This window comes from Eubalaena glacialis, chromosome 8 (genome assembly GCF_028564815.1).
Source record: "Eubalaena glacialis isolate mEubGla1 chromosome 8, mEubGla1.1.hap2.+ XY, whole genome shotgun sequence".
NCBI lineage: Eukaryota > Metazoa > Chordata > Mammalia > Artiodactyla > Balaenidae > Eubalaena > Eubalaena glacialis.
The window spans coordinates 72,992,010-73,017,872 of NC_083723.1; the positions used below are offsets into that span (position 1 = coordinate 72,992,010).

The 25,863-nt window shown below is 40.4% G+C and overlaps 1 protein-coding gene across 4 annotated transcripts in view; it reads right to left on the reverse strand.

Moving 5' to 3' along the window:
- Positions 1-25,863, reverse strand: part of CDK14 (cyclin dependent kinase 14) — a 595,554-nt gene that overhangs the window by 137,085 nt on the left and 432,606 nt on the right. For all 4 annotated transcript variants that reach the window (XM_061198583.1, XM_061198580.1, XM_061198584.1 and 1 more), the window contains one exon: positions 1,840-1,903. In XM_061198583.1, the coding sequence (XP_061054566.1) occupies positions 1,840-1,903 (64 nt within the window). The remainder of the gene's footprint in view (positions 1-1,839; positions 1,904-25,863) is intronic.

Consider the following 25,863-nt stretch of genomic DNA (forward strand, 5'->3'; position numbering starts at 1 on the left):
TGAAGTTCCCAATCTGTTAGTTCAATTTGCATTACATCATAGTACTTTCCAGACACATTTTAAAAATGCTTTTGTGTGTTGTCGATGAAGATAAATTCTATTCACACCAAAATAAACCAATTACTACATGTTTTCTCCTCTAGAAACTTGGTGGGCCAAATGACTATCTTAATTGTTCCTTTCTGCATCAACTTTATTCATTTACACCCTTTTCATATTCTCCTCTGCTTTATTTCCCTAGGACTTAAGATTTTAGGTATTAACATGAGGAAGCTAGGCTTCTTTATGAACCCACACCTGGAACATTTATAAAGAGCTGTGTTCTCACTTAAACTCCATTAGTGAGAGCACTTAGAGGATGCTTCTTGTTTAGTTAAAAAAAAAGAAAAAAAAAATCCATCTTAAATTAAGTATCTATAGTCTTTCATAACATAGAAGTTATTTAGAATTTTCAGTAAAAGTGCAAAGGGTCCTTGGGGCAGCCAAAGAAAATAAAAGAATTCTCAGCACACGGTGTACTTTCAGAAGAAAAATATTAAGAGTAAAAATAGTTTCTAACCTCAGTCATTCTTTGGGATTGATAACTTATTCCTGATGGTCCCCCAAAAGAGAGGAAGGGGAGAAAAATAATATATTTGGATCCTGTAATAGTAATTATTCATAGCTCTTTTCCCTCATAAAATAATGGACTATTAGATCTTCCATAAAATCCATTTCAGTAATTTAATGGTAGGTCTGCATTTTATAATCCATGTTTTGTAAACAAGAAAAGAAGAAAAAACAAAAAGATTATTTTACAATAATTCATTCCACTAATTTTTATTAAATTTCCAATTCCAAACCTTTCATCCCTCCTATAAAAATTAAATACCCCATTTTGAGATTCTTCGTCCATTAAGCGTAATTATTAAAACTGAAAGTTTCTTGACTGCCACCCACTGGTAAGAAAAGAGTGACAACTTATTTTGTATAAAAGTTCTGCATTTTCCCTCAGATTTTCTGGTTTAGGGGTTTAAATATTTAACATTAAAAAAGATGGAATGTTGAACATATAGAACATTTTATATGTTTAAACTCAAATTAATTGACCATGTATTACTAGATTTTTAAAAAATAAATAAAAATATGATTTTTCCTTTTTTTAAAAATTTTTGCTTGTGGCCTTTTTTCAAGTTTATTTATTTATTTATTTATTTTTGGCTGTGTCGGGTCTTCGTGTCTGTGCGAGGGCTTTCTCTAGTTGCGGCAAGCGGGGGCCACTCTTCATCGCGATGCGCGGGCCTCTCACTATCGCGGCCTCTCTTGATGCGGAGCACAGGCTCCAGACGCGCAGGCTCAGTAGTTGTGGCTCACGGGCCTAGTTGCTCCGCATGTGGGATCCTCCCAGACCAGGGCTTGAACCCGTGTCCCCTGCATTGGCAGGCAGATTCTCAACCACCGTGCCACCAGGGAAGCCCTCCTTTTTCCAATGTAATACTTTCCCTAGTATTATTACTAGAAGTCACACAGATGGATTATAGTAGCTTGATTTAAAGTTTGTCTTTATAGACATGGATGCTAGTCTAACTGATGATGAAATGAAAGGTTACTTCAAGATTAGTCAGTCAAATCAAACGAAGAACATAGGGTGAAAAACTCTCACGAGGGATGTCATTCAGTCTATCTTTGCCGACAAATAAACTGTGAAAACCAAAGGACAACTCCAATAAGAGGTTGAATACACAATGGCAAAAGTAACCAGAATTCTCCCAGGTAATATATTAGCTTGAGGGGGAATATTTATATATTCACCCTTTGCATATCGGAAGCACTCAGTCATTTGTAATTAGTGAAACATACCTGGCTTAAAATGTGGTAAAGAATGAACTCCAGGCCACGTGTCCTCATTTGGCGTTCCAAGAACCTAGTGGAGAGCAGGAAATTGTGGAAACAGACTTATTATTTCCAAAGCACTCAAGATTCTCCAGTGCAGAAAACAGTACACTGCATATGATGAAACTCTGAATTTTTTTTTTTTTTCCATTATCTTGTGCCAGGGATTTTATCTCAGTAAAACAAACCCAGCTAAAGAGCCACCCAAGTCGAATGTTTGTGTTTTAACAAATGCAGCTGAATGCGGTAAGACAAGTTAAATCTGCTGCATTTTATCAACTCCAAACTTAGTAAGTAGGCTTACGACTCAAAGAATGAGCTGTCATCTTCATGGAACTGAATAAAGTATGCATGTGTCCCTCATGATTCTTTCATGAGCTTTTGTCCTTCACTCTAGTATCAGACGTGTCATCATTTAACAGTTCTAAGAATTCTGTCATTTCTTCCCCCACATCCTCTGTCTGGGCATCAGAATGTTTCAAAGAAGCAGAACAGACAGCTTGGGATGCTCACATTCTTCACTGGCCATACTATTTGTTAGAGTTAACATCTTTAGTCACATGATATATAGTTTCCTCCTCCCCAAATACTGTTCTCCCTACACTGTCTTTCTCTAGCCACACTTCCAGCTTCTTTCCGCATCTACTTTTCTATCCCCACAATGTTTGATCTGGTCAAAGGCATTAAAAGGCAATTCCGTTTCACGTATAACGAGCACACTTTATTCGAATTTTCAGTTCCACCATCCGTTGCTATTACACTCAATGATCATGGTAAATCACTGATGGAGGACAGTGGAGACGAGAGGTTTAGGAGCCCAGATCATGGAGAGAGACTCCTCTGATCCCCTACTAACTAGCCATGGGGCTTCATCGAGCTTCAACTTCCTCCTTTGTAAACTAGGGGTGATGATAACAGCACCTTTTTCATCTATGGGAGAATACTACCCGGTATGCAGTAAGCACTATGTAAGGATCAGATACTATTCAAAGCACCCATAGAAAATGGGGTCAGGTCAAGGAGGTGCTGGCAATGGAGGAGAATCCAGCCCACCCACTTTTTCCATAGGGATTCTCTGATCTGGGGGTCAGTGCCAAATACTGTAACTCAAACTACGATGGACCAATATGACAGTCAAATGAGTTAGAAAGGGGAAGAGATAAAGCCAGAAGCTGGCAAAGCTGGAGGAATGGCAGACATCATGGGGGGAAATGACGCCTATTCACTCATCTCTGAGGATTAGCAGGTACTGCTAGGCAATAAGGAAATACAGAGCTCTGGCTCTTTATGCATAGACTTCCTAGCGGGTACAGGGTTGTGAAGGCAAGGCAGGGCACACATACAGCAAGTGACTCACTCACTGCTTCCTGCTCTGGCGAATCAGGGTTAAACACATGTATTACGTTCCTCACTGAAACACGGAATTCACTGAAACACTGGGTGTGAACACAGTGTTCAGGGGATCAGACAATACAGTTCTTGCAAGCACTAATTAACACTAACATTAATGGGCAGATCTACACAAACAAGGTCACACTATTCATGGGCTGGGTGGGGATGGAAGGCGATAGGTGAGAGAGGGCTCCAAGAGTTGTAAGATAGGAAAAGAGACAAAGACAAGCCTGACATAAACAACTGTGACAACAGTGTCTCTGCAAAAGGCATGTCCTCCTTTCTTTCCACTAATTCTGATCATTATTTCAAGAGAGGGAGACAGTCAGGTGCGCAGGCAGCACACAGCTCATCTGGGGGATGCTCCTCTTTTGAGCTCCCACTGAATTCTGCATGAAGGACAAAGGGGTTTGACAGTATTAAACTTTAGCAACTAAAGGGAGAAACTCTCAGCTCAAAATCACATCTTGATCATGACCAATCCATCACATATGAAATAGACCCTCTAAGGTTTTATAAACAATGAAAAGTCCAGCCAGAACGTGAAACTCGTTCTCTCACTCCTAATAAAGGTATGATTGATACCCTGACTGTACCTGTTTCTACAATGTTTATGTTAACAAAGCTTTTTCACAGACACTATCCTCATCCAGATCCAGTGTTCTGTTTCAAAGTGATTATCAAATATTATGGCCATCCCATAAAAATTACCTACAAAGAAAAAAATACATGACTTTTTTTGAGTTATTATAGCATTGACTGATGAGATTCCACACCTCAAATTATTCTCCTGTCAACAACTCCTAGGCCATTTGCACAGGAAACAGAAAGTAGGCAAAGGAAAAGAAGCATTAGAAGTCAATGTTGCTTCCTGTAAAAGCCTTTTTGGGAAAGGCAATTTGGGTTAAATGTATGGTTAGAGATGATAGGCTACTTGTGCACTCGGGAAAGTGGGTGTGTATTGCCTCTGATGTCAGATTTTCCTTTGTATTAATAACTAAGAAATTCCACTACCAAGATACTTTGAAGTTAGAAGGAAAAAGAGGTACTCTCTAAAAGTCAAAAATAATCTTTTGAAAAAAAAAAAAAAACAGTGCAGAAGATAATTACATCTCAACATGTAAAATGTGTGCCTCAACATTTAAAGTGTGGTCCCCATATCTGTAAATAAGCAGGCTTCTAATATCTGAGGTCACCCTCAGTCTTGAAACGACATGCTGTGATATGCGAAGAAGTCCTCTATGTGTTCATTTAAGCTGCTTCGCCTTAAACCTGTGCCCGTGGCTTGTATGTCTCCCTGTCCCTTTGTTGGTTCATCTCTGCACTCAGTTAACATTTACTGTGTTCATCACAGAAGACAGCAGGATGAGACTGGGCTCTGCCTTGAGGCGCTCGCTCCTACCCTGGTGAGACAGAGGAGTGGGGCAGTGATGAGCGGCCTTCGACATAAGAAGAGCTCTCTCAGAAGTGTGAGGAGAAGGAGGCAAGAGCCCAAAGCAGGGTGTGCTTGAGGCTACCTGGGGGCGGGGAAAAGTTGCCAGGGAGAGGATCTTTCAGTGGGAGAGGGAACACAGAGTGATGGTTGGCCAAGTAAAGAAAGTGGGCGGGGGGGGAGCCGAGGGGAGGGACAGCTGAGTATTCTGGTTATAAGGAAAGGCTGTATCAAAATAATCTCCATTGTTTAAGTTCTCATGATGCTCCTCCCCCATGCCTTCCCAAGGTGGTTTCCTCTTCTGGAATACCCTGTCTCCACTGGCCAGGTTAACTCCTACCTCTGTTTCTAGCTTCATGGGTCACCTTTTCCTGAAAGACTTCCTGGACTCTCTGGTCCAAGTTACCTGCTGTGATCTCTGTGTTCTCTGAGGGCTTTGTGCAGACTTCCATTATAGGACCACCCACTGCCTCATAAGTGTTAGATCACTCATCTGTCTCTCCACCGGACCATGGACCTCCGAGTAGAGACCATGACATTTATCTCTGGATCCCTAGTGCCTACCGTGTGCCTGGTACCAAACATGCACACAGTAAATGTTGAATGAATGAAGGAATGAATGAATGGTGTGTCTGGGTAACAGCGTGAAGTTTGGTGGGCTTTATTGTTGGCTGGGTTATGGGATGGGAGGCTAGGGCCAGATACTGAATGCATGAAGACTGCATTTTATCTCTCTTTCAAGTTTTCACAAACTGCAGGTCACATGACCCACTGGAGGATTGTAAATTTCATTTAGAGTGTTGATATCAGCATTTTTCAAAAGATGAAATCCAAGAGAAGATGTCAGAGGGTAACAGACACGGTAAAGATGCATGTTGTTTTTATGAAGCAACATTTTATTCAACTTTTATTCAAGTTATATCTGTGCATGTACATATGTATGTGTGCATTGTGAGTCATGATGTAAAATGCATTTCTTACTGTTTAAGAGCCAGTCGATAGGGAACAAGAAAGCTGAAATCAAGAATGCAAGATTGGGGGCTGAGGGCAATGAGTTTAGTTCTGGGCCTATTAAATGTTAGAAATCCCTGCAGGTCAAGACAAAGGGACTTTAAAGGACAGGTGGAAATACAGATATGGATCCTGGGAGAGGGATTTAAGATCAAGAAAAACATTTAGCATATATACATTTGTAGAAAGCAAATACCAAAATAGCAGCTACAAAATGGTCTCACTTCCCTATATTCACATGTATACAGTTCCCAAAGGGTGTCTCTGTGATTTCCTGGACTTTTAGCATCTGTTAAGAAAAACAATGGGAGCCTGAACCAAGATGGCAGAGTAGAAGGACGTGCTTTCACTCCCTCCCTCAAACAAAACCCAAAGTTAGCAGAAGGAAAGAAATCATAAAGATCAGAGCAGAAATAAATGAAATAGAAACAAAGAAAACAATAGCAAAGATCAATAAAACTAAAAGCTGGTTCTTTGAGAAGATAAACAAAATTGATAAACCATTAGCCAGACTCATCAAGAAAAAGAGGGAGAGGACTCAAATCAATAAAATTAGAAATGAAAAAGGAGAAGTTACAACAGACACCGCAGAAATACAAAGCATCCTAAGAGACTACTACAAGCAACTCTATGCCAATAAAATGGACAACCTGGAAGAAATGGACAAATTCTTAGAAAGGTATAACCTTCCAAGACTGAACCAGGAAGAAACAGAAAATATGAACAGACCAATCACAAGTAATGAAATTGAAACTGTGATTAAAAATCTTCCAACAAACAGAAGTCCAGGACCAGATGGCTTCACCGGTGAATTCTATCAAACTTTTAGAGAAGAGCTAACACCCATCCTTCTCAAACTCGTCCAAAATATTGCGGAGGAAGGAACACTCCCAAACTCATTCTATGAGGCCACCATCACCCTGATACCAAAACCAGACAAAGATACTACAAAAAAAGAAAATTACAGACCAATATCACTGATGAATATAGATGCAAAAATCCTCAACAAAATACTAGCAAACAGAATCCAACAACACATTAAAAGGATCATACACCATGATCAGGTGGAATTTATCCCAGGGATGCAAGGATTCTTCAGTATACGCAAATCAATCAATGTGATACACCATATTAACAAATTGAAGAAGAAAACCCATATGATCATCTCAATAGATGCAGAAAAAGCTTTTGACAAAATTCAACACCCATTTATGATAAAAACTCTCCAGAAAGTGGGCATAGAGGGACTCTACCTCAACATAATAAAGGCCATATATGAAAAATCCACAGCAAACATCATTCCCAATGGTGCAAAACTGAAAGCATTTCCTCTAAGATCAGGAAGAAGACAAGGATGTCCACTCTCACCACTATTATTCAACATAGTTTTGGAAGTCCTAGCCACAGCAATCAGAGAAGGAAAAGAAACAAAAGGAATACAAATTGGAAAAGAAGAAGTAAAACTGTCACTGTTTGCAGATGACATGATACTATACATAGAGAATCCTAAAGATGCCACCAGAAAACTACTAGAGCTTATCAATGAATTTGGTAAAGCTGCAGGATACAAAGTTAATGCACAGAAATCTCTTGCATTCCTATACACTAATGATGAAATATCTGAAAGAGAAATTAAGAAAACACTCCCATTTACCATTGCAACAAAAAGAATAAAACACCTAGGAATAAACCTACCTAGGGAGACAAAAGACCTGTATGCAGAAAACTATAAGACACTGATGAAAGAAATTAAAGATGATACCAACAGATGGAGAGATATACCATGTTCTTGGATTGGAAGAATCAATATTGTGAAAATGACTATACTACCCAAAGCAATCTACAGATTCAATGCAATCCCTATCAAATTACCAATTGCAGTTTTTACGGAACTAGAACAAAAAATCTTAAAATTTGTATGGAGACACAAAAGACCCCGAATAGCCAAAGCAGTCTTGAGGGAAAAAAACAGAGCTGGAGGAATCAGACTCCCTGACTTTAGACTATACTACAAAGCTACAGTAATCAAGACAATATGGTACTGGCACAAAAACAGAAACATAGATCAATGGAACAAGATAGAAAGCCCAGAGGTAAACCCACGCACTTATGGTCAAGTAATCTATGACAAAGGAGGCAAGGATATACAATGGAGAAAAGACAGTCTCTTCCATAAGTGGTGCTGGGAAAACTGGACAGCTACATGTAAAAGAATGAAATTAGAATACTCCCTTACACCATACACAAAGATAAACTCAAAATGGATTAGAGACCTAAATATAAGACCGGACACTATAAAACTCTTAGAGGAAAACGTAGGAAGAACACTCTTTGACATAAATCACAGCAAGATCTTTTTTGATCCGTCTCCTAGAGTAATGGAAATAAAAACAAAAATAAACAAATGGGACCTAATGAAACTTAAAAGCTTTTGCACTGCAAAGGAAACCATAAACAAGACGAAAAGACAACCCTCAGAATGGGAGAAAATATTTGCAAACGAATCAACGAACAAAGGATTAATCTCCAAAATACATAAACGGCTCATGCAACGCGATATTAAAAAAACAAACAACCCAATCGAAAAATGGGCAGAAGACCTAAATAGACATTTCTCCAAAGAAGACATACAGATGGCCAACAAACATATGAAAAGATGCTCAACATCACTAATTATTAGAGAAATGCAAATCAAAACTACAATGAGGTATCACCTCACACCAGTTAGAATGGGCATCATCAGAAAATCTACAAACAACAAATACTGGAGAGGGTGTGGAGAAAAGGGAACCCTCTTGCACTGTTGGTGGGAATGTTAACTGATACAGCCACTATGGAGAACAGCATGGAGGTTCCTTAAAAAACTAAAAATAGAATTACCATATGATCCAGCAATCCCACTACTGGGCATATACCCAGAGAAAACTGCAGTTCAAAAAGACACATGCACCCCAATGTTCATTGCAGCGCTATTTACAATAGCCAGGTCATGGAAGCAACCTAAATGCCCATCGACAGACGAATGGATAAAGAAGATGTGGTACATATATACAATGGACTATTACTCAGCCATAAAAAGGAACAAAATTGGGTCATTTGTTGAGACGTGGATGGATCTACAGACTGTCATACAGAGTGATGTAAGTCAGAAAGAGAAAAGCAAATATTGTATATTAACGCAAATATGTGGAACCTAGAAAAATGGTACAGATGAACTGGTTTTCAGGGCAGAAGTTGAGACACAGATGTAGAGAACAAACGTATGAACACCAAGGGGGGAAAGCTGCGGGGGGGTGGGGGTGGTGGTGTGATGAATTGGGCGATTGGGATTGACGTGTATACACTGATGTGTATAAAATTGATGACTAATAAGAACCTGCTGTATAAAAAAAAAAAGTGATCAAATGTATTCTATTGAAAAGAAGCAAAAATAGACCATATTTACTGTCTAAAAATATATATATATATATATATATATATTTGATCTTTGAAAAAAAAATCAACAGAAATTAAAAATTCACCTTTGACCTTACTCAAACCTAGATCCCTCTCCTGAATTAACTACTGGTTTATTATGTAGCTTTTAAAGACCTTTTCTAATGCATTCATATGCTTCTGAATGTTTGAAATATTCAATATTATTTTGTTTTATTGAGGTGGGTCTTTTCATATGTATGGATACTATATGTATTTCTGGAAATTGTTGAACACAGTTTTACTCTGTCTCAGATTGTATTTTAATCAATGCAAAAAGTTGAAATATTATAAGGAACAATGCTTGGAATACCATATATTTTTCTTTGATTTTTTTAATTGAATTTTTTATATGTAAAAGTGATTCCCAAAGTCACTTAAAAATGTCAGTGCCAGTTTGTACCAGCTTTCTAGCAGACAACTGGGTAATTGCAAGCATTGATATCCAGACTCTGTAATTCTCAAAATTCTGGTTGCTTTGGGAATGTTTGGACTTTATTAAGTTGATGACAAGATAAACTGTTATTCACTGCATATTATTACACAGACATATTACTGACTTTATTACTCTATTATTAATAGTAGAATTGGCATTTTTACAATAAATATTATAGGGATTCATGTTAAGTAATAAGAATTTTCTTCTGGAAGCAAGATTTTTGAAGCAAATTATGATGTTATAGAGAGAAATTATGTAAATCATTATATATTGTCTTAGAATATTGAGGTGCTGAAAGGTGACTGTAAATAGCGTCATAAAAAAACTGTTTGTTTCTCTAAAAAAAAATAAAAAATAAAAAATAAAGTGTACAGTGTGACCAAAAAAAAAAAAAAAAAGAAAAACAAGGGACTATCTCACCTTCTCAGTAGAGGTTTATACTATCTGATTCTGAGGAACTATAATTTAATGACCTCAAACTTACTCTTCTGGTCTTACCTATGTGCTCACAGGTACAGCATAAATCCCACCCATCATGTCAGCCTCTATGATGGGCAGAGGAAGACGCTGAGAAAAAGAGGGCCTCTCTGATGAAACACCAAATAACGAAGAAAAGTGAATTCTAAACTTCCAGAGTTCAGAGTTCAAGAATTAGTGTCTGTCAGAAACATTGACTTGCCCTTCCAAATTATTAATAGCTCCACTAATTCTCACATTCGCTAGTCTTTGCTTTTGCACAGGCCCCAGGGCTGCTAAAAATGAGTCCCTGGGCCTTCCTTGAACAACGCCTGTGGTTGAAGTAGAACAAGGACTCCTAATAGCTTTCCTGGGTCCAGAAGTCTGGGAGGTCTCTAACAGATACGCTAGCACAGGGGGATTCTGGCCTATCGAGCGTGGATAAACCCAGCTCACACAAGTCTATACTAATGAAGTGATGGGGATGGAACGTGCTGGGTTCCCAGCTTGGAGTTTTCTGTTTTCCAAGCTGCAAGTTCTACTGTGGTGTTGACGATTTCAAACTGACTTAGCAATGGCTCTAAGGAAATGGAGAACAACCAAATAACTTTCATGATTTTGAAACTGACACTCTGAAAGTCCACACATACAATGTCTCTCAAATCATGATTGCTTCACAGCTGTACTACTTTAGGTTCTTGAAGATTTTTTTCTGGTTCCTCGGTGAGAAGTCCTAAATGAAACTTGTGAAGAAGCTCAGCAGAACTCAGCTTGGATGTTACACACTCTGCTCTGGTGTAAACTTCAAAGATGAGCCAGGGAGAAAGCAGAACTTCCTAACTCTTACCCTGCTTGTGAGTGCTCTAGAAAAATAATTTATCAAGTGGGTGGAGCTGGAATTCAAAATCAGGTTGGTTTGATTAGAGAGACTATGTTCTTAAGAGCTGTGCTATTATGCTCCCAGGAGGATCAGAGAATGTGGCTCAGATGGTGTTAAATGATTCACAGCCAACTAACCAGTCTCTAGAAGGAGATTCTAAGCATTAGGAGCAAGGCTTTTTTTTTTTTTTTTTTTAATTCTCTCTCTCTAGTCCAACACACACACACACACACACACACACACACACGGTACCAATACCAACCTCTCTGGCATTTTCATCAGTGACTTAAAGGAAGACATAGAAAAATATCTTACATTCTCAGGTGACACAAAATAGAAGTGATATGTAATATCCCTTCTATTAAAAAATATTTAATCAGGTAGGAACAACCGGCTGAACCTAACAGGGAAACCCAATAGCAATAAACATAAAGTCCAGTATTTAGGTTCTACTAATTAATTGTTCAAGATGGGAAGACCTGGAAGGCAACAATTTGTATAAAAAAAGATCCAAGGCTTTTAGCTGAGTACAAATTCCATGAGACCATCCAGTGGAAATGAAAGGAGATGGGGGTGGGCTGACTTGAAGGTGGCCCCTTAATCCCTGACTCCTGGTGTTCATGCCCTTCCCCTTGAGTGTGGATGGGACCAGTGACTTGTTTCTCACCAACAGAATACAGACAAAGTGATGAGATGCCACTTCTGTGATTACATTGTGTGAGATGCTGGCTCCCATTTTGCTAGGAGACTCTCTCCCTCGCTGGCTTTGAGGAAGTAGGCAGTCACATGAGGAGGGCTGCAGGACATGGAACTCAAGGCAGCCTCAGCCAACAGCCAGCAGGGACCTGAGGCCCTCTGTCCAGCAGTCTGCCAGAAGCTGAATGTTGTCTACAACCACATGAGCATGGGAGCAAAGCCTTCCCCAGGAGACCCTCACATAAGACTGCAGGCCCAGCTGACACCTTGACTGCAGCCCTGGAAGACCCTGAAGCAGAGCACCCAGCTAAGCCAGGCCTGGATTCCTGACCCACAGCAATTGTGAGATGGTAAGTGTGCATTCAGTCACTAAGTTTGCGGTAATATTGTTATGCAGCAGTACACAAGGAATACCAATTTCACCCTTGAATCATACTATACACTAGTCAGGGCCCATCTGGATTGCTGCACCAGCACCAGGTACTACCTGTGAAGAGGAACAAAAATAAATAAGGAATGTACCCAGAAAGGTCAGGGGGTGGTGGACCCATGCCCCATGAGGTGGACTGGAAATGTTTACCCCTGAGAAAGAAACAGTTTGGGACGTCACAGATCAAGTAACTGCAATGCTGAGGGGGGCTGGTTTACGCTGTGCTGAGGGCCAACGGGGTAACATACTAGTAAAAGACAAAGAAGGGCATACTAATGACAAGAGCTGTATAAAATGGAGTAGACAGCCTCATGAGGCTTCATCAGACGAAGGGTTGGGCTGCACCACATTTTGCATTCAGATATAATAAGGATAAACTTCTGTCTCCCTATACACAAGGGTCGTGTGCAGTGAAAGTCTGATGTAACACTATGACCAAGAGTTTGGGCCATAAGATGAGGTCATGCATTTACCTCTACCTTTGTTTATATTTGGCTGTAATTATAACTTATGGGGCAGATAGGGAGAAGTGAGTTGATAAGGAAAAGGGTATATATATGAAAGGGGGTAGAGAAGGTATGGATGAAAGCTTTCCTTCCCCATTTTCTATCCAAAGTATATATCAATGGCAGTTATTTTGCAGGGAACCAGCACAATCAATGGCTGATATCAGAATATTTTCTAGTAGCAAGATAAGCAAAATATATGCATGTATATGGTGTGTGTGTATTATGTATGTCTGTGTACACACACACACATATATACAGTTCCTTTCCTCCATCACGCCTTAGGCCTTCCCTAAAGTGCCACCAGATAAGGGGTTAGCGTGTTAGGACTTCATTTTTGGCAATGGCCAACGACATACAAGTTGAATGTGCGATTAGAAACGCTGCTTTAACGTGCTGTGTGATTCTGGGTTAGAGCAGCATAACCTGCAGTGAGATTCTGCAGAGCAGGGAGCTTTACCTAGGACAGGCCAGCAGGGGGAGCCACTGGACCAAGAAAATGAAAAGCTGCTGGGGCTTCAGAAAGCTGCTTGACTATTTAATCAGCTGCTCAACTGAAGTTGCGGGATTGAAAAAGATGGTGTTTCCAAAATACACTGCAGAGTTTTCAACATGACAAAGGTTTAGATGAGAAGGAACCCAAATACATAAAGGACAGCTCTTAAGAGTTTTATTTAAAGTGAGTTCAGTTCACCGGCTAGAAGATAAAGGTCTGGCTGAGTGGTGCTTGGCTGCATGTGGGAAGCATTTGGGAAGCATGAAAAAAATACAGATTAAAAAAGAATACTAAAGACTGGGACCCACCTCAAAGTTCTGATTTAATTGGTTCAAGGTGCAGGCTAGGTATGCGGAATTTTCCAAACCTCCCCAGTGATTCTAACAGCAAGGGTTGGGCTCGCTGACTGGCCCCATCTAACTAGGCCATCTCTCAGAGGCCCTCAGTTTAGTTAGACGGTATATAGATTTCTTTTTTTTAAAGTCTTCAGCCTGGGTCCAGAGGGCTACAAAAGATTTTCAATAGATGAATGAACAAAACAAGCAGTTGGCTGTTATAGAAATTAGAGGATACCTAGAAACTAAATTTGAAACTACTCCAGGAAACGCTCTTAACTGGAAAATTCTGCAGGAAAGCAGCTCATTTAAAATATGTTTCCCTCCAACAAAATTTTCCTTCTTTTCCGTCTCCCCTTCCTCCTACCGTTTCTATTCCCTGTCTCTCTAAACCCTGACTCCCTCATCGATTTCACTCGCATCTCAACGGCTTCTCTCTTCTTTTCACTGAGTGATGTTATTCTGACGGAGCTTCAGACTGCCAGCTCCCCGCTGTGTGAGCCACAGGGACGGAAATGTCCCTGCACGTTGTTCAGGAGCCTGAGGGTGGAGGCTGCTGAGGCTGCAGGGGGCGATGTTGCCAAGCAAATGCAGCAGAACTAGGCTGGCTGCCTGAAGCAGTGGCACAAAAAAGCAAAAAAAGAAGGACACCCAGGGAGAGGCACTTGGAGGTAGGAACACTAGATGCTGGATGGAGCCTTGCTGTTCAAAGTGTGGTCCATAAACTAGCAGCATCAGCATCACCTACAGAAAGAAGCTCAGGCCCCACTCCCAACCTGATGAATCAGAATTTATAATTCAACACAAACCCTGGGTGATTCATACACAAACTTAAGTTTCAGAAGCACTGCTTTTAAAGACATTCTAACTGGATTTTTCAACCAAAAAAGTACAAGCAGTAGGTGGGAAGTAATCACTACAGGTACACCTTCATTTAGAGTACCTGTGGAAGATTATTTGTTCAGATAGCATTTGGAAGAGAGGTGGGCATCTCATATCGGGAGCTAGTACAGATGACAACGATTTGCGTGGAGGACTGGCTCAGCATTCTGTAAGTCAGAGTTCGCCCACCAGCACCTGCTTTCCTGTCCTTACTTTTACAGTCTTATACCCCAGGTGTCTCTTACAGCAAGAGGCTTCAAATCATTTCTCAAAACTGGCAGGATGTGAATAATAATAATAATAAAAGAAATACTCCATTCATCCACTGATGTTCTTTACTTGGGCTGCAAACTTGAGGCCAATTAAAACTCGATGACAGATATATGTGTCATATATGACATATAACACATGCCCAGATTGATTGCCATCTCCTTTTTCTTGCATGAAAGTAGTTTTCCTATTTACTGAGCATTGACTCTGTGCAAGGCAGTGCGCTGATTATTGGGAGACAGAAAAATGCCTAACTATAACTTCTGCCCTCAAAAATGTAGTATTTTAAATATTCATTTTTATTACATTAAAATTAAAAAGGACAAAGTTATTGAACTGATTCATAACACTATGAAACTTTGACATCCTTGAGAGTGTTTTAGAAAATTATATAATTTTCAAAAACATGTTAATGTGAATGTATTAGTTTGCTGTGGATGCTGTAACAAATAACCCCAAACTAGGTGGCTTAAAACAACAGAAGTTTAATCCTTTTGAGAGTCTTAAGTCAGAAGTCAGAAATCAGATTCATTGGGTTGAAGTTAAGATGTCAGCAGGGTTACCCTCCCTCTGGAGGCTCTAGGGGAGAATCCCTTTCTTGCCTCTTCCAGCTTCTGGGGGCTAAAGGCATTTTTCACTCTCATTTCTGCCTCTGTCTTCATGCTGTCTTCTCCTCTTCTGTATCAAATCTCCTTCTGGCTCACTCTTATAAGGACACTGATGGCTGCATTTAGGGCCCTCCTGGATAATCCAGGATAATCTCCCCATTTCAAGATCCTTAACTTAATCCCATCTGCAAAAAATACCCATCTTCTAAATAAGGTATAATTACAGGTTCAGGGATTAAGGTCTAATATCTTTCATGTTTGTTATTCAGCCTACTACAGAGTAAAATGACCATTTACAAAATATTATTTCTAAATGATACTCAAAGTGGATATTTTATATATATAAAACATGAAGGAAACAGAAAAAAACTGTGGAAGTATGTCTACTTGCAGCAATAACTTCACATAAGCTGCCTGACAGTTTGCAATGTTACACCTATTATTTCGTAAGAGTTGTGATCAACCCAATAAAATAGGGTGATATTGGCTACTCTGCAGGTGAGAAAACCATACCGCAAAGCAAGGCACTTGCTTAGGCGCCCTTGAAGAGAGGAACAGAGCCAGGACACAACCTGGATTTGTGTCTGGTGCCCTTCCCACCTCGTCACTTGGATGCCAGAGCAATTAACAGGACTGTTAATTCCTCTCAGGTGACTCCTAAAGCAACTTCCGTACGCAGGACCAGCAAAGACCGAAGCCCGGTGGTCAGCCAGGCCATCTCACTAGCTACGTGACCCCTCTCCCCACAGCAGGTGCTGCCATGCTTCTGCTGACCTACTGGACATACTGAGATTGGTTTCAAAGTCAAGGAGTGATTCTCTCATAGAGCTATTTACTAAGAAAACGGATACTGTCATTTGTTCTTATTCGATTCTATTCGACAATAGTAATGGAAGTGCTTATCTCTCAAACCAAAAAGAAAAAAGAATGTATTATTTTTTTCTCTCTTTGGATGTAGTGCACAGAATTTTGTTTATATTAACATAATAAGCACCCATGAGCTCACCGCCCCAGACAAGAGTTGGATTATTTAAAAACAACCATGTCGAATCCTCAGGCCCCATGCGATTACCCAGCATTCCCTGCCCCCACCTGCCGTAAGCTCCAATCTGAACCATGTTCATCACTCTACCTTCCTTTTAAATATAATTTTATTGTCCTTATAAAGATTATAAAACATTTTAATTTTAATTATCTAAAAATTTCTATACAAGATATAGGGCTGTAGCTAATCTTTTGAGATTTTTTTTTTCCCACTTAAGGTTATATTGCTAAGATTCATCCAAACTCTTGTGTGACTATTACGTGAATAGAATATTATTCATCCACTCTCTTATTGATAGGCATTTGTGTTGTTATAAGTTTCTGCCCAGGATTCAGGAAGGAAAACCGCATTACGTACAAATGGCAAGTTGAAAGCTCAGCAGTGATCTCATTATCCTTTCATCACCATAAAATTCCATAATACAAAAATAAAACACTGGCACCTAAAATGGAGTTGTGTTCCAACAGTTTGAGAACTGTTTGGGACTCACAATATATTTCCCCAAAGAAACAATTCTCTACGTGGTGGTTAGTCCCCTGGCTGCTGCACAAAAGCCTGTTGAATCATAACAAACCAAAAAGCGCTACGGAGCCAAACCACTCTGTACAACAGGGCTTCTGATAAAAATGCAGCCACCGTGGAAATCACAACACTTCCTATGGAGGCGGCCAGGGAGCAGGACAGGGCTCCTGTCCCCAGGACTCACCAAGCTCTAGCGTGGGGCAGCAAGGCCAGCCCAGAGGAGGAAGACCAGGCTGGCCCGAGGCTTCCAGGCCCACGGAGAGGCTGGGATGGGGGCTGAAACCAAGAAGAGGAAGGGAGCTCTGACTTGGGAGAAGTGACAAGCACTCTAGCAGAAGGGGTGAGGGGTCGTCAAAAAGGGAATCGTTTTCTCTGCATCTTTAGCACTGGTTAATGGCGGGCGTGGGCAACACAACAGTAAGGTGGGGTCCAGAGGTCGCCCTCAGGGTGTCTCCAGCGGGTGAAAGGCTTGGCTTTTCTTTCTCCTCTTCACAACCTTTGTATCTCTTCTTTCACAGAGGCACCTACTTGCACTGAGGATGGGGCTTCGGAAAGGCAGAACTCGGTGGGGGGGGGCGGGGGGAGCTCCTGGAGGAGGTGGAGAAAACTGAAAGGAGGTGCCGCCTCCGCTGTGCTATGTCTGCAGTGCTGGGGGGGTGGGGGAAGGAGAGCAGAAGAGCCTCCCGAGCTGTAGCGGGAGCAAGGGCTGTGTCTGTATCGAGAATGTGTAGGTCAGGGTCTGCCTATCAAAAGGAAATCCATACATTCACCTGTTCTAAAAAAAGAGGCTGTTATTTTTAGAGCTTTGAATGGGCTATGCAGGAATGTATGAGTTACAGCTAAACCCCCGGTAAGTTTACTGGCAAAAAAAAGGCTGTTAAAAAATTTAGGTCAAAATAGTTCTATAGAATGTGCTACATATGCAGTATTTTATTATAGTTTTGGCAGCTGTGTATATACTATTCAGATATATACAGTTACAGTTTCAACAGATATGTATGTTATTACATATTATTCATAAAAAGTTATTGTGAACTTGTTATTGCCAAGGACTGTGCTAGAAGTTAGGATGCAACTATGGAAAAGACAGTCCTTGATAAAGGTAATCTTCACGATAAACTCTAGGTCCTCCAGGGCCCCACGGGCCTGCTCCTTCCTGATCAAGAATAGATTCACTTCGTTATAAAGTAGAAACTAACACACACACACACACACACAAAAAAAAAACAATGACGTCGAAAAAAAATAGTAAAATAAAATAGAGAAATTGTTCCTCAAAAGAAAAAAAAAAGAATAGATTCCCAATCCCAAAGCAACATTCTTTTGGCAATTGACATGAAATACCACAGACTTTCCCCTACAAAAGGGGTTACTTATTCCTAACAGATTCAGTGGGTCAAGAACTGGTATTTAGAATACCAATGCTAAACTTTAGTATTCATAACCTAAAATTAGTAAATTACTTAGAGTTGACAATGAGGTATTCTATCAGGAAGTATGGCTGCCAATGAAGTCCTGACAACTCTGGATGCTCCCGACAACCACTGGCACATCAACAGAGCTGGAATTCTGCAATTCTCTGGACAACACTGAGCTAAAGGTTCATCAGTGTTACAATGACTTAGTTGTAAATTTTCAGTTGCTGTTATTCTTGATTTTAAATTCTAAACTGGTATTAATTTAGCTTCATTAGTACCAGATTATTGTGAGCTATCTTATTAACTTCACATTATATTTAACGCATTTCTGCATCAAGGACGTATGTAGCCTATTATTTTCCAATAACTAGAAATTATGACAGTTGTGCATTATGGGTTATATATGAATCAGCTAAGAGACTAAGGCTAAAGCAGATATACCTAATTCTTCTTCACCCCTTAATCTCTGTTTTTCAAATACTCATTGCTATGGACTGAATCTTTGTGTCCCCCAAAACTCAGAGGTTGAAACCCTAACCCCCAATGTGATGGTATCTGAAGATAGAGTCTTTGGGAGATAATTAGAATTATATTAGGTCAGGAGGATGAGGGCTTCATGATGGGATTAAGGTCCTTATAAAAAGAGGAGGAGACAAAGGATCTCTCCGTGTGCACACTCCAAGGAAGGCCACGTAAAGACATAAACAGGAAAAGGGCCCTCGCCAAGACCTGACCATGCTGGCATCCTGATCTTGGACCTCCAGCCTCCAGAACTGAGAAGTAAACCTTTGTTGTGTAAGTCCCCCAGTCTATGGTATTCTGTCACAGCAGTCAGTAGTGACTAAGACACTGACATTTACTGTTTTCTCCACAGTTAAACAGGAAAGGATGGGGTTGGTAGGCCAAGAGTTTACAGGGTTCAGAGGGGTTGGGGGGAGGGGGCTTCAGCATCTATGAATATGAAATGTGGTATAATGAGTAAAAGCCCTAAATGGGGATCCCTGATTTATACAAAGACATACAAATGGTGTCTGAAACAGGTTGAGTGACCTGCAACGGCCAAACAGCCAATGGTGATAGGTGTGGGGAGGGGAGACGGGATGGTCTCTGAACTCTAGGGATCTAATGGGCTCCCTCCCATTAAATTATACTGTAAAAATAATTTAAACACTCATGATGACCTCTGACCACGAATTTTATCCTCATGTGAAGGACAAAGCAGAGATTAAAGATACCCACATAAATCAGGGGTTGGGCTAACAATGGTATCTCTTCTTATCCTCCACCACGCTTCTCTAAGACCATCCTGTTTTGTTATTTCCTGAGAAGTTGTTTTCACTCTGGATGATCAACACATCATAAAATATTGCCATCATGGTTTATTATTTTCAGTAAAGGATAAAGTTTCCCCAAAGTATGGGATCTCGATGTTGACATGTGTGGCCTCCTCACACGGGGGAAGCTGTCAGCAGCTGCTTTAGCTCTCCTCTCTCAAGAAGACAGCTTCTCATCATTCCCTCTCCGCTGTGCCCCATTCTCCTGCTGACAGGTTACAGGGTACAAAGGACAGCCTTGCAAGACTGCCTGTCAAAAAAAGGAGAAAAGGGCCAGTCCAAATAAAGCACAAAGCCTCCTAACGATCACGGTCACTAAAAAGGCAGGGAACTTAGTTCTTTCAAAGAGCTCACCTAGATTTTCTAATATTCAGCCACCTCTGTCTGTGTCTTATGATTAAAATAGGCTCACAGTGCAACAAGCTGAGGAACAGAGATTGAGGGTGGATAGGCATTTTTGAAAGATAAAAAATGAGGATTTTGGCCAATGGCGCTGCTGCCCAAGAGTCCTAGGGACTCATTCTTTTAGTATAAGTGAAATTAAATTAAAAGCGGAAGGAAACACTCGCTGCCGCTCTTATTTTCCTACGTTGCTTTAGAGACAGTGAACACGCAGTTGGCTCAGAGTCTTACTTGCACAAGATTGTCCTCAGCACGTGCGTTTTCAGACTACACTGTACTTTACAAACAGAGCCATTTGTGCCTTTTCTTTCTCCTGCTAGCCTTGTTGAAAGAAGGCAGCAGCCATATGATCAAGGTCATCTACAGTCCCTTAAAGCACCGGACTTGAATCCAAGTACAGTCACCATCATTTTCAGCACTTTCTCATTCCATGTACCATGCTTACATGAGTGCAATTTAATGAGACTTAAGTCATAAAACTCACTGTCCTCTACTAGCTTATTCACTGCCTAAGGCTTAAACTACCTCCTACTTGAACTGACAAGCTAGGTTTCCCCAAGATGCCTTTGAAAATATACTTTTCCATCTTTAGACAATCCCCTGGAAGAAATCCATCTCTTCCTTAATTGGCTCTTCTGTCATTGATTTCGTAATTAAAAGATCCAAACAGTGCCAAGCAATTCAGTTTTGTTATGGTGTATTCATAACATAAAACAGACTTTGATTCTCTTATTCACATGTACTATGAAAAGTTCTATTACTAGATTAGAAACAAACACTTTGAAATACTCAGACTCAACCAAGACCTCGCTTATTTTAGATGATGCCAGTGGTGATACAGGTGGACAAACAAAATACCTCAAAACACATACTCCCAATTCTTAAGTTACTTTAAAATTATTCAGCAGTATTTGCATTTGAGGCCAGGCTGGACTGTGTTTGAAGTGAGGGTAGGGTAGAAAACTCTTAGTTGGTTGAGTACAAGGAATGTTCATGGTTGTAGATTTCAGAGGGTATGAATGCAAGATGAGAGCATGAAGTATTCAGGGGCTGCTACTAGGAAGAGGTGTTTGGAGAGCGCCAGCTTAAGGCTGAAGGAAAGGAGGGTCTCTGCCCCATTGTCAAGTGCTCCTCTTGTGCAGGACATGTTGGAAATCACCTTATTTAATCCTCTCAACAAAGCCTCCACGTGGGTCATATTCCTCCATGTTACAGATGAGGAAACTGAGGCTTAGAGATACCGAGGGACTTGACTAAGGCCTCACCATGCAGACAGAAGAGGCAGGATTTGAAAGCGGTATCCGGATCCAAAGTCTACACTCCTTACTTAATATGACCCTGTTTCTAGGTTCTAGGTTCAGGCTGTATCCTTCCTTCTGGGATGAAACTGTCCACCCCCACTCAGTCATTCTTCTGGTTGGGAAGCCACCATCACATCCTGGAGGTGGCTGGGGGAATTGGCCGGGGGCAATCCTAACAGGATGAGTGAACTCATTTCTTCCTCATCCTTGATAACCTCTGCGTGTTTTCTATTTTTCCCCATTTAGCTCTGAAAAAAGTATATAACCACGTCACATTCTACCAGACAATCCATCAAATGGAATTAGCTTAACTAATCAGCTATATTGCTCAGTGATTTAGAGACTGTCTACCAGATCTGAGTTTAGGTCTTGGTGTACCATTTACTTACCAACCACATGGTCTTGGTAGGTACTAGGACCTCCAAAATCAATCTACCTGTACTCAAATCTCTACTTAAATATTTTGAATGCTGTAACTTAACTTCTTTTATTCTAGTTAGTTAACTTCCCTGTGCCTCAGTTTCTTCTTTGGTAAAATGGTGGTAACAAAGAGTACCTACCTCATTGGGTTCTTGGTAAGAAGACTAAATAAGGTAATCCATGTAAAGTACTTAGAGTCCCATGTGACACACACTGGCACTCAGTGAATGTTAGCTGCCATCACTATCATCACCATTATCACTTATATGGGTTGATTAGCTTCTTTAAGACACACTTTCCTTTTATGGTTATGGGATAATAATAACACTATTTCACAACATTGTGAGAGTTAGTGAGATAATGCATAAAAATGCTTACCATGTCACTTTGTTTAGCTAACAGTAATAGTGGTAGTATTAGTAGTGATGAAAATATTTATCTATTTCCTCACTGTCGGACTTTTCTATTCAGAAATCTTTGTGTCCTTGTGACTATTTAGCAACTCCAGGAAGTCTCGTTTCTAAGCCAAATAATATGAATATTTAACATTTTTTCTAACTTATTCTGTAGAATCATGCGTCAATTTATAATTCCATCAAGAGTACGAGAGTACATCTTGCCAAGAGTAGGATCATTTTGAAAAATCTTCCCCGAAGGATTATCTATCTTGCTGAAGCTGTGGAAGTCAACTTTATGTGGTGATCTCCACAACCATAACTAGGACCAACAAAAATCAAGCTGAAATTTTGTGTCACGATAATACAGAAAATCTATGATGGAGTAGCAGGAGCTACAAGGCATTTGTTATGAAGACTGTAAATCACACATGCTGCTAAATGAACAAGCCTGATGAGAACATCATCTTCCCCTGTGTGAGAAGGTGGTGCTGTGATGTGAAAAATACAGCCTCACGAAGTACATTGTGTCCTCAACAGGACAAGGAAATCAATAAAGAGCACAGTTCACACACTCGCAACAAAAAACCAGGGTTAGTACTTTTGAAGTATTCAGTTGTTTCATTAGATGAAAAATGTCTACTTCGAGGGCTTAAAATATCGATGCCCCAAAGAGTTCTTCCTTACTGCCACACGGCATCGGTCTCAGACGAGATCATGGTGAGAGGCTCCCGAGGCCACGGGAATAAGTTAAGGGGATGCAGCTTCTCACTGTGCAGGAAATAATTCTTCTTAAGAGGCCATATATCAGTCCAGAAAGAGCTGAGAAGCTTTTTAAAAAATACATCAGAAACAAACTAAAAGAGATTCATTCTGGTCATTTTCTTTTCATCTTGAACACAAATGAAAAAAAAAGTTGCTAATAAAAATATAATACACTCGCCCGTGTATCTTGTAATAACTAGACACCCAATCTGAATTTATATAAATTTCAGTACACTCTCTGGAGATCTCTTGCGACCTAAATTATGGTGACACGTTTGCCTCTGGAGTAGAAACCTGGTACTGTGGTCCTGGGGTAAGAGACATGTTTTTTACTGTTTACTATTTTGTACTGTTTGAATTTTTTAAAATTATGCATGTTTTAATTATTTTTTAAAAACTCATGAATAACTATGTAAATAAATAAATATATAAAATGTACCGGGACATTTGGCAACACCTGTAGACATTTTTGGCTGTCACAAGTGGGGGTAGGGATTGCCACTGGCATTTAGAGACCAGGCCCACTGTTAAACATCCTACAATGCATAGGACAGTCTGCTAAGATGAAGAATATCCAGCTGAAAAGGTTAATAGTGCTGCTGTTGAGAAAGCCTGCTCTCTAAATGATGGGCCTTTACATAGAGAACATAAACATACAGAGTATGAATTCTACAAACAACTACTGAAGCTGCCTCTTGGCTCCTCACTACTCCAGACAGAGGATATCATCCAAAGAGACAGGGAATGGGGTTGATCCTACAGGTGGCACACCTCCCCCATGCCCAAGCAGTTTCCTGCCTGATTGAGGAGGAACAGCTTTCATCAGTGGCTCTTAGCAGAGGAAGCATTAACAGCGAGATCTGGACCTTTCCTGTTGCCTCAAGACATCTTGGAGAGATGACCATAACGTCCTCTCCTCATGGGCCTGTGTGGGTGGAGAGGCAATTAGGGGGTGTCCTACTCCAATTATTCTTGTTTAAGCAAGTTTGGATAAAAGCCATTCACACTTTTACATCTTAAATATATCACTAGCACCTATATTCAATGATAATCCAGTGGCCTCAACCAATGGTCTATCTGAGACTCATAGGCTTCAATTAATTTAGGGACAGTATGGTAACTAAAGGAGGAAAGTTTCTTACAAAGCACTATTTGCTTAGAGGGACACTGTTCCCCAAAAAGATCCCTTGACAAGACAACCAAAAAACTTCAAATCGGCAATACTTACGGAGGTTTCACTGATGGCAAAATAAAAGAGGAATGGATGACTCTAGCCTCCTTGAAACATATGGTCTATTTAGGTTCATTTCAACTTATCCTAATATTGTGCCTTCCCTCCCTCTCTCTCTCAGTAGATGTCCTATCCTTGCTCAGTTTTGCATTACAGTATATTGTAACAAAACCACATGTTTGAGCTGAAAGGGACCTTAAAAATCATCTAACAAAATCCTCACATTTTATAGATAACAAAAATAGCTGACACATATAGGGATTTTTATGTACCCAGCATTTTTCTCAGTGATTTACTTCTATTAATTCCTTTAGTCCTCAAAACCACTTGGTGAGTTAGATATTATTATTATCATTCCCATTTTACTGATGGGAAAATGAGACACAGAGAGGTTAAGTAACATGTTGGCAGAATTCTAAAATGACCTTCAGTTAGTCATGCCCTTATATAACCCCCTCCCACTGAATGCTGAAGAAGCTATGACTTGCTTCTAGCCAATAGTATATGGCAATGGTGATAGGAGGGTCACTCCTATGATTATAAGACTCTGTCTTAGACTCAGTAGACTGGAGAGAGATTCTTCCACTGGCCTTGAAGAAGCAAGCTGCCATGTTGTGAGAGGTACTACAAGGCAGCCACATGGCAAGGAACTGGGGGCCTCTAGGAGCCAAGAGAAGCCCCTGACTGACAGCAATAAAACAAGGACATCATTCCTACAACCATAAGGAACTGAATTCTGCCAATCACCATGTGAAATTGAAAAAAGATCCCAAGCTCCAGAAAGAAATGCAGTCCAGTCAACACCTAGACTGTAGCCCTGTGACACCTTGATCAGAGGATCCAGTTATGCTGTTTCTGGACTCTTGACTCACACAAGCTATGAGGCAAAAATACATATTGCTTTCAGACACTAAGTTTATTGGAATTTATTAGGAAGCAATGGAAAAATAACAGCCATGTCCAAGATCACAAAGCAAGTCAAAGGAAGGGCAAGGATTCAAACCCCAGTGGTAAGGCTCCACTATCCATCCCCTTAACCACAAACACCAAACTGTTAACAGTGGCCATCTCTGGGGCAGGGGGCAGGGAGAGGTGAATTATTTTACTTACCCTATTTAATTTTTCTGCATTGCACTTTTTACTCTCTGACCTATAACACACTCATGAACACATGCACAAATATACACATTTATTTACTCTCTGTTTCTCTGACTAGAATATGAGACCCACGTGGTCAAGATTTCTGATTTTTTTGTTCACTGTTGTATTCCCATCACCTAGAACAATGCCCAGCACTAAGTATATGGCAGAATTATTTGTTGAATTCCATGAATGAATGAAATCATTGAGAAGTTGAGGCTTAGAGACTTGCTCAAAGTCCCTCGATGGTTAGCAGCAAAGCCAGATGTGATCAATTGTGTTACTGATCTTGATTCCTCACCCCTTCCTATAACTGCACCCTCTGCCATGTGACTCTGCAGTTCCTCCATGGCACTCTAACTTGTCTGGTTAATGGGATGGGGCTGGAAGTGAAAGGGGCAGTTACCAACTTAGGAGGTAGCACCTGTTTCCATTCACCCTTCATGCCCTTCTGCCATTGCCAGAGAAAAGCACATCTTGATTAGCCCACTGGTCCAAGGAGGATAAAAAATATGTGGAGCAAACCTGGACTTTGATGAGCTGATCTTGGATCAGCCAACCTAACTAACCCATGAGCATTTGAACAAGAATAATTGTTTTAAGCCGCTGAATTTTGAGGCAGTTTGTTATGCAGCATTATCATGGAACAGAAAGAGTTCTTTTGCACTTTTAGCCTACCTGAGGTCTTATTAATGTGGAATTTTACAGCAT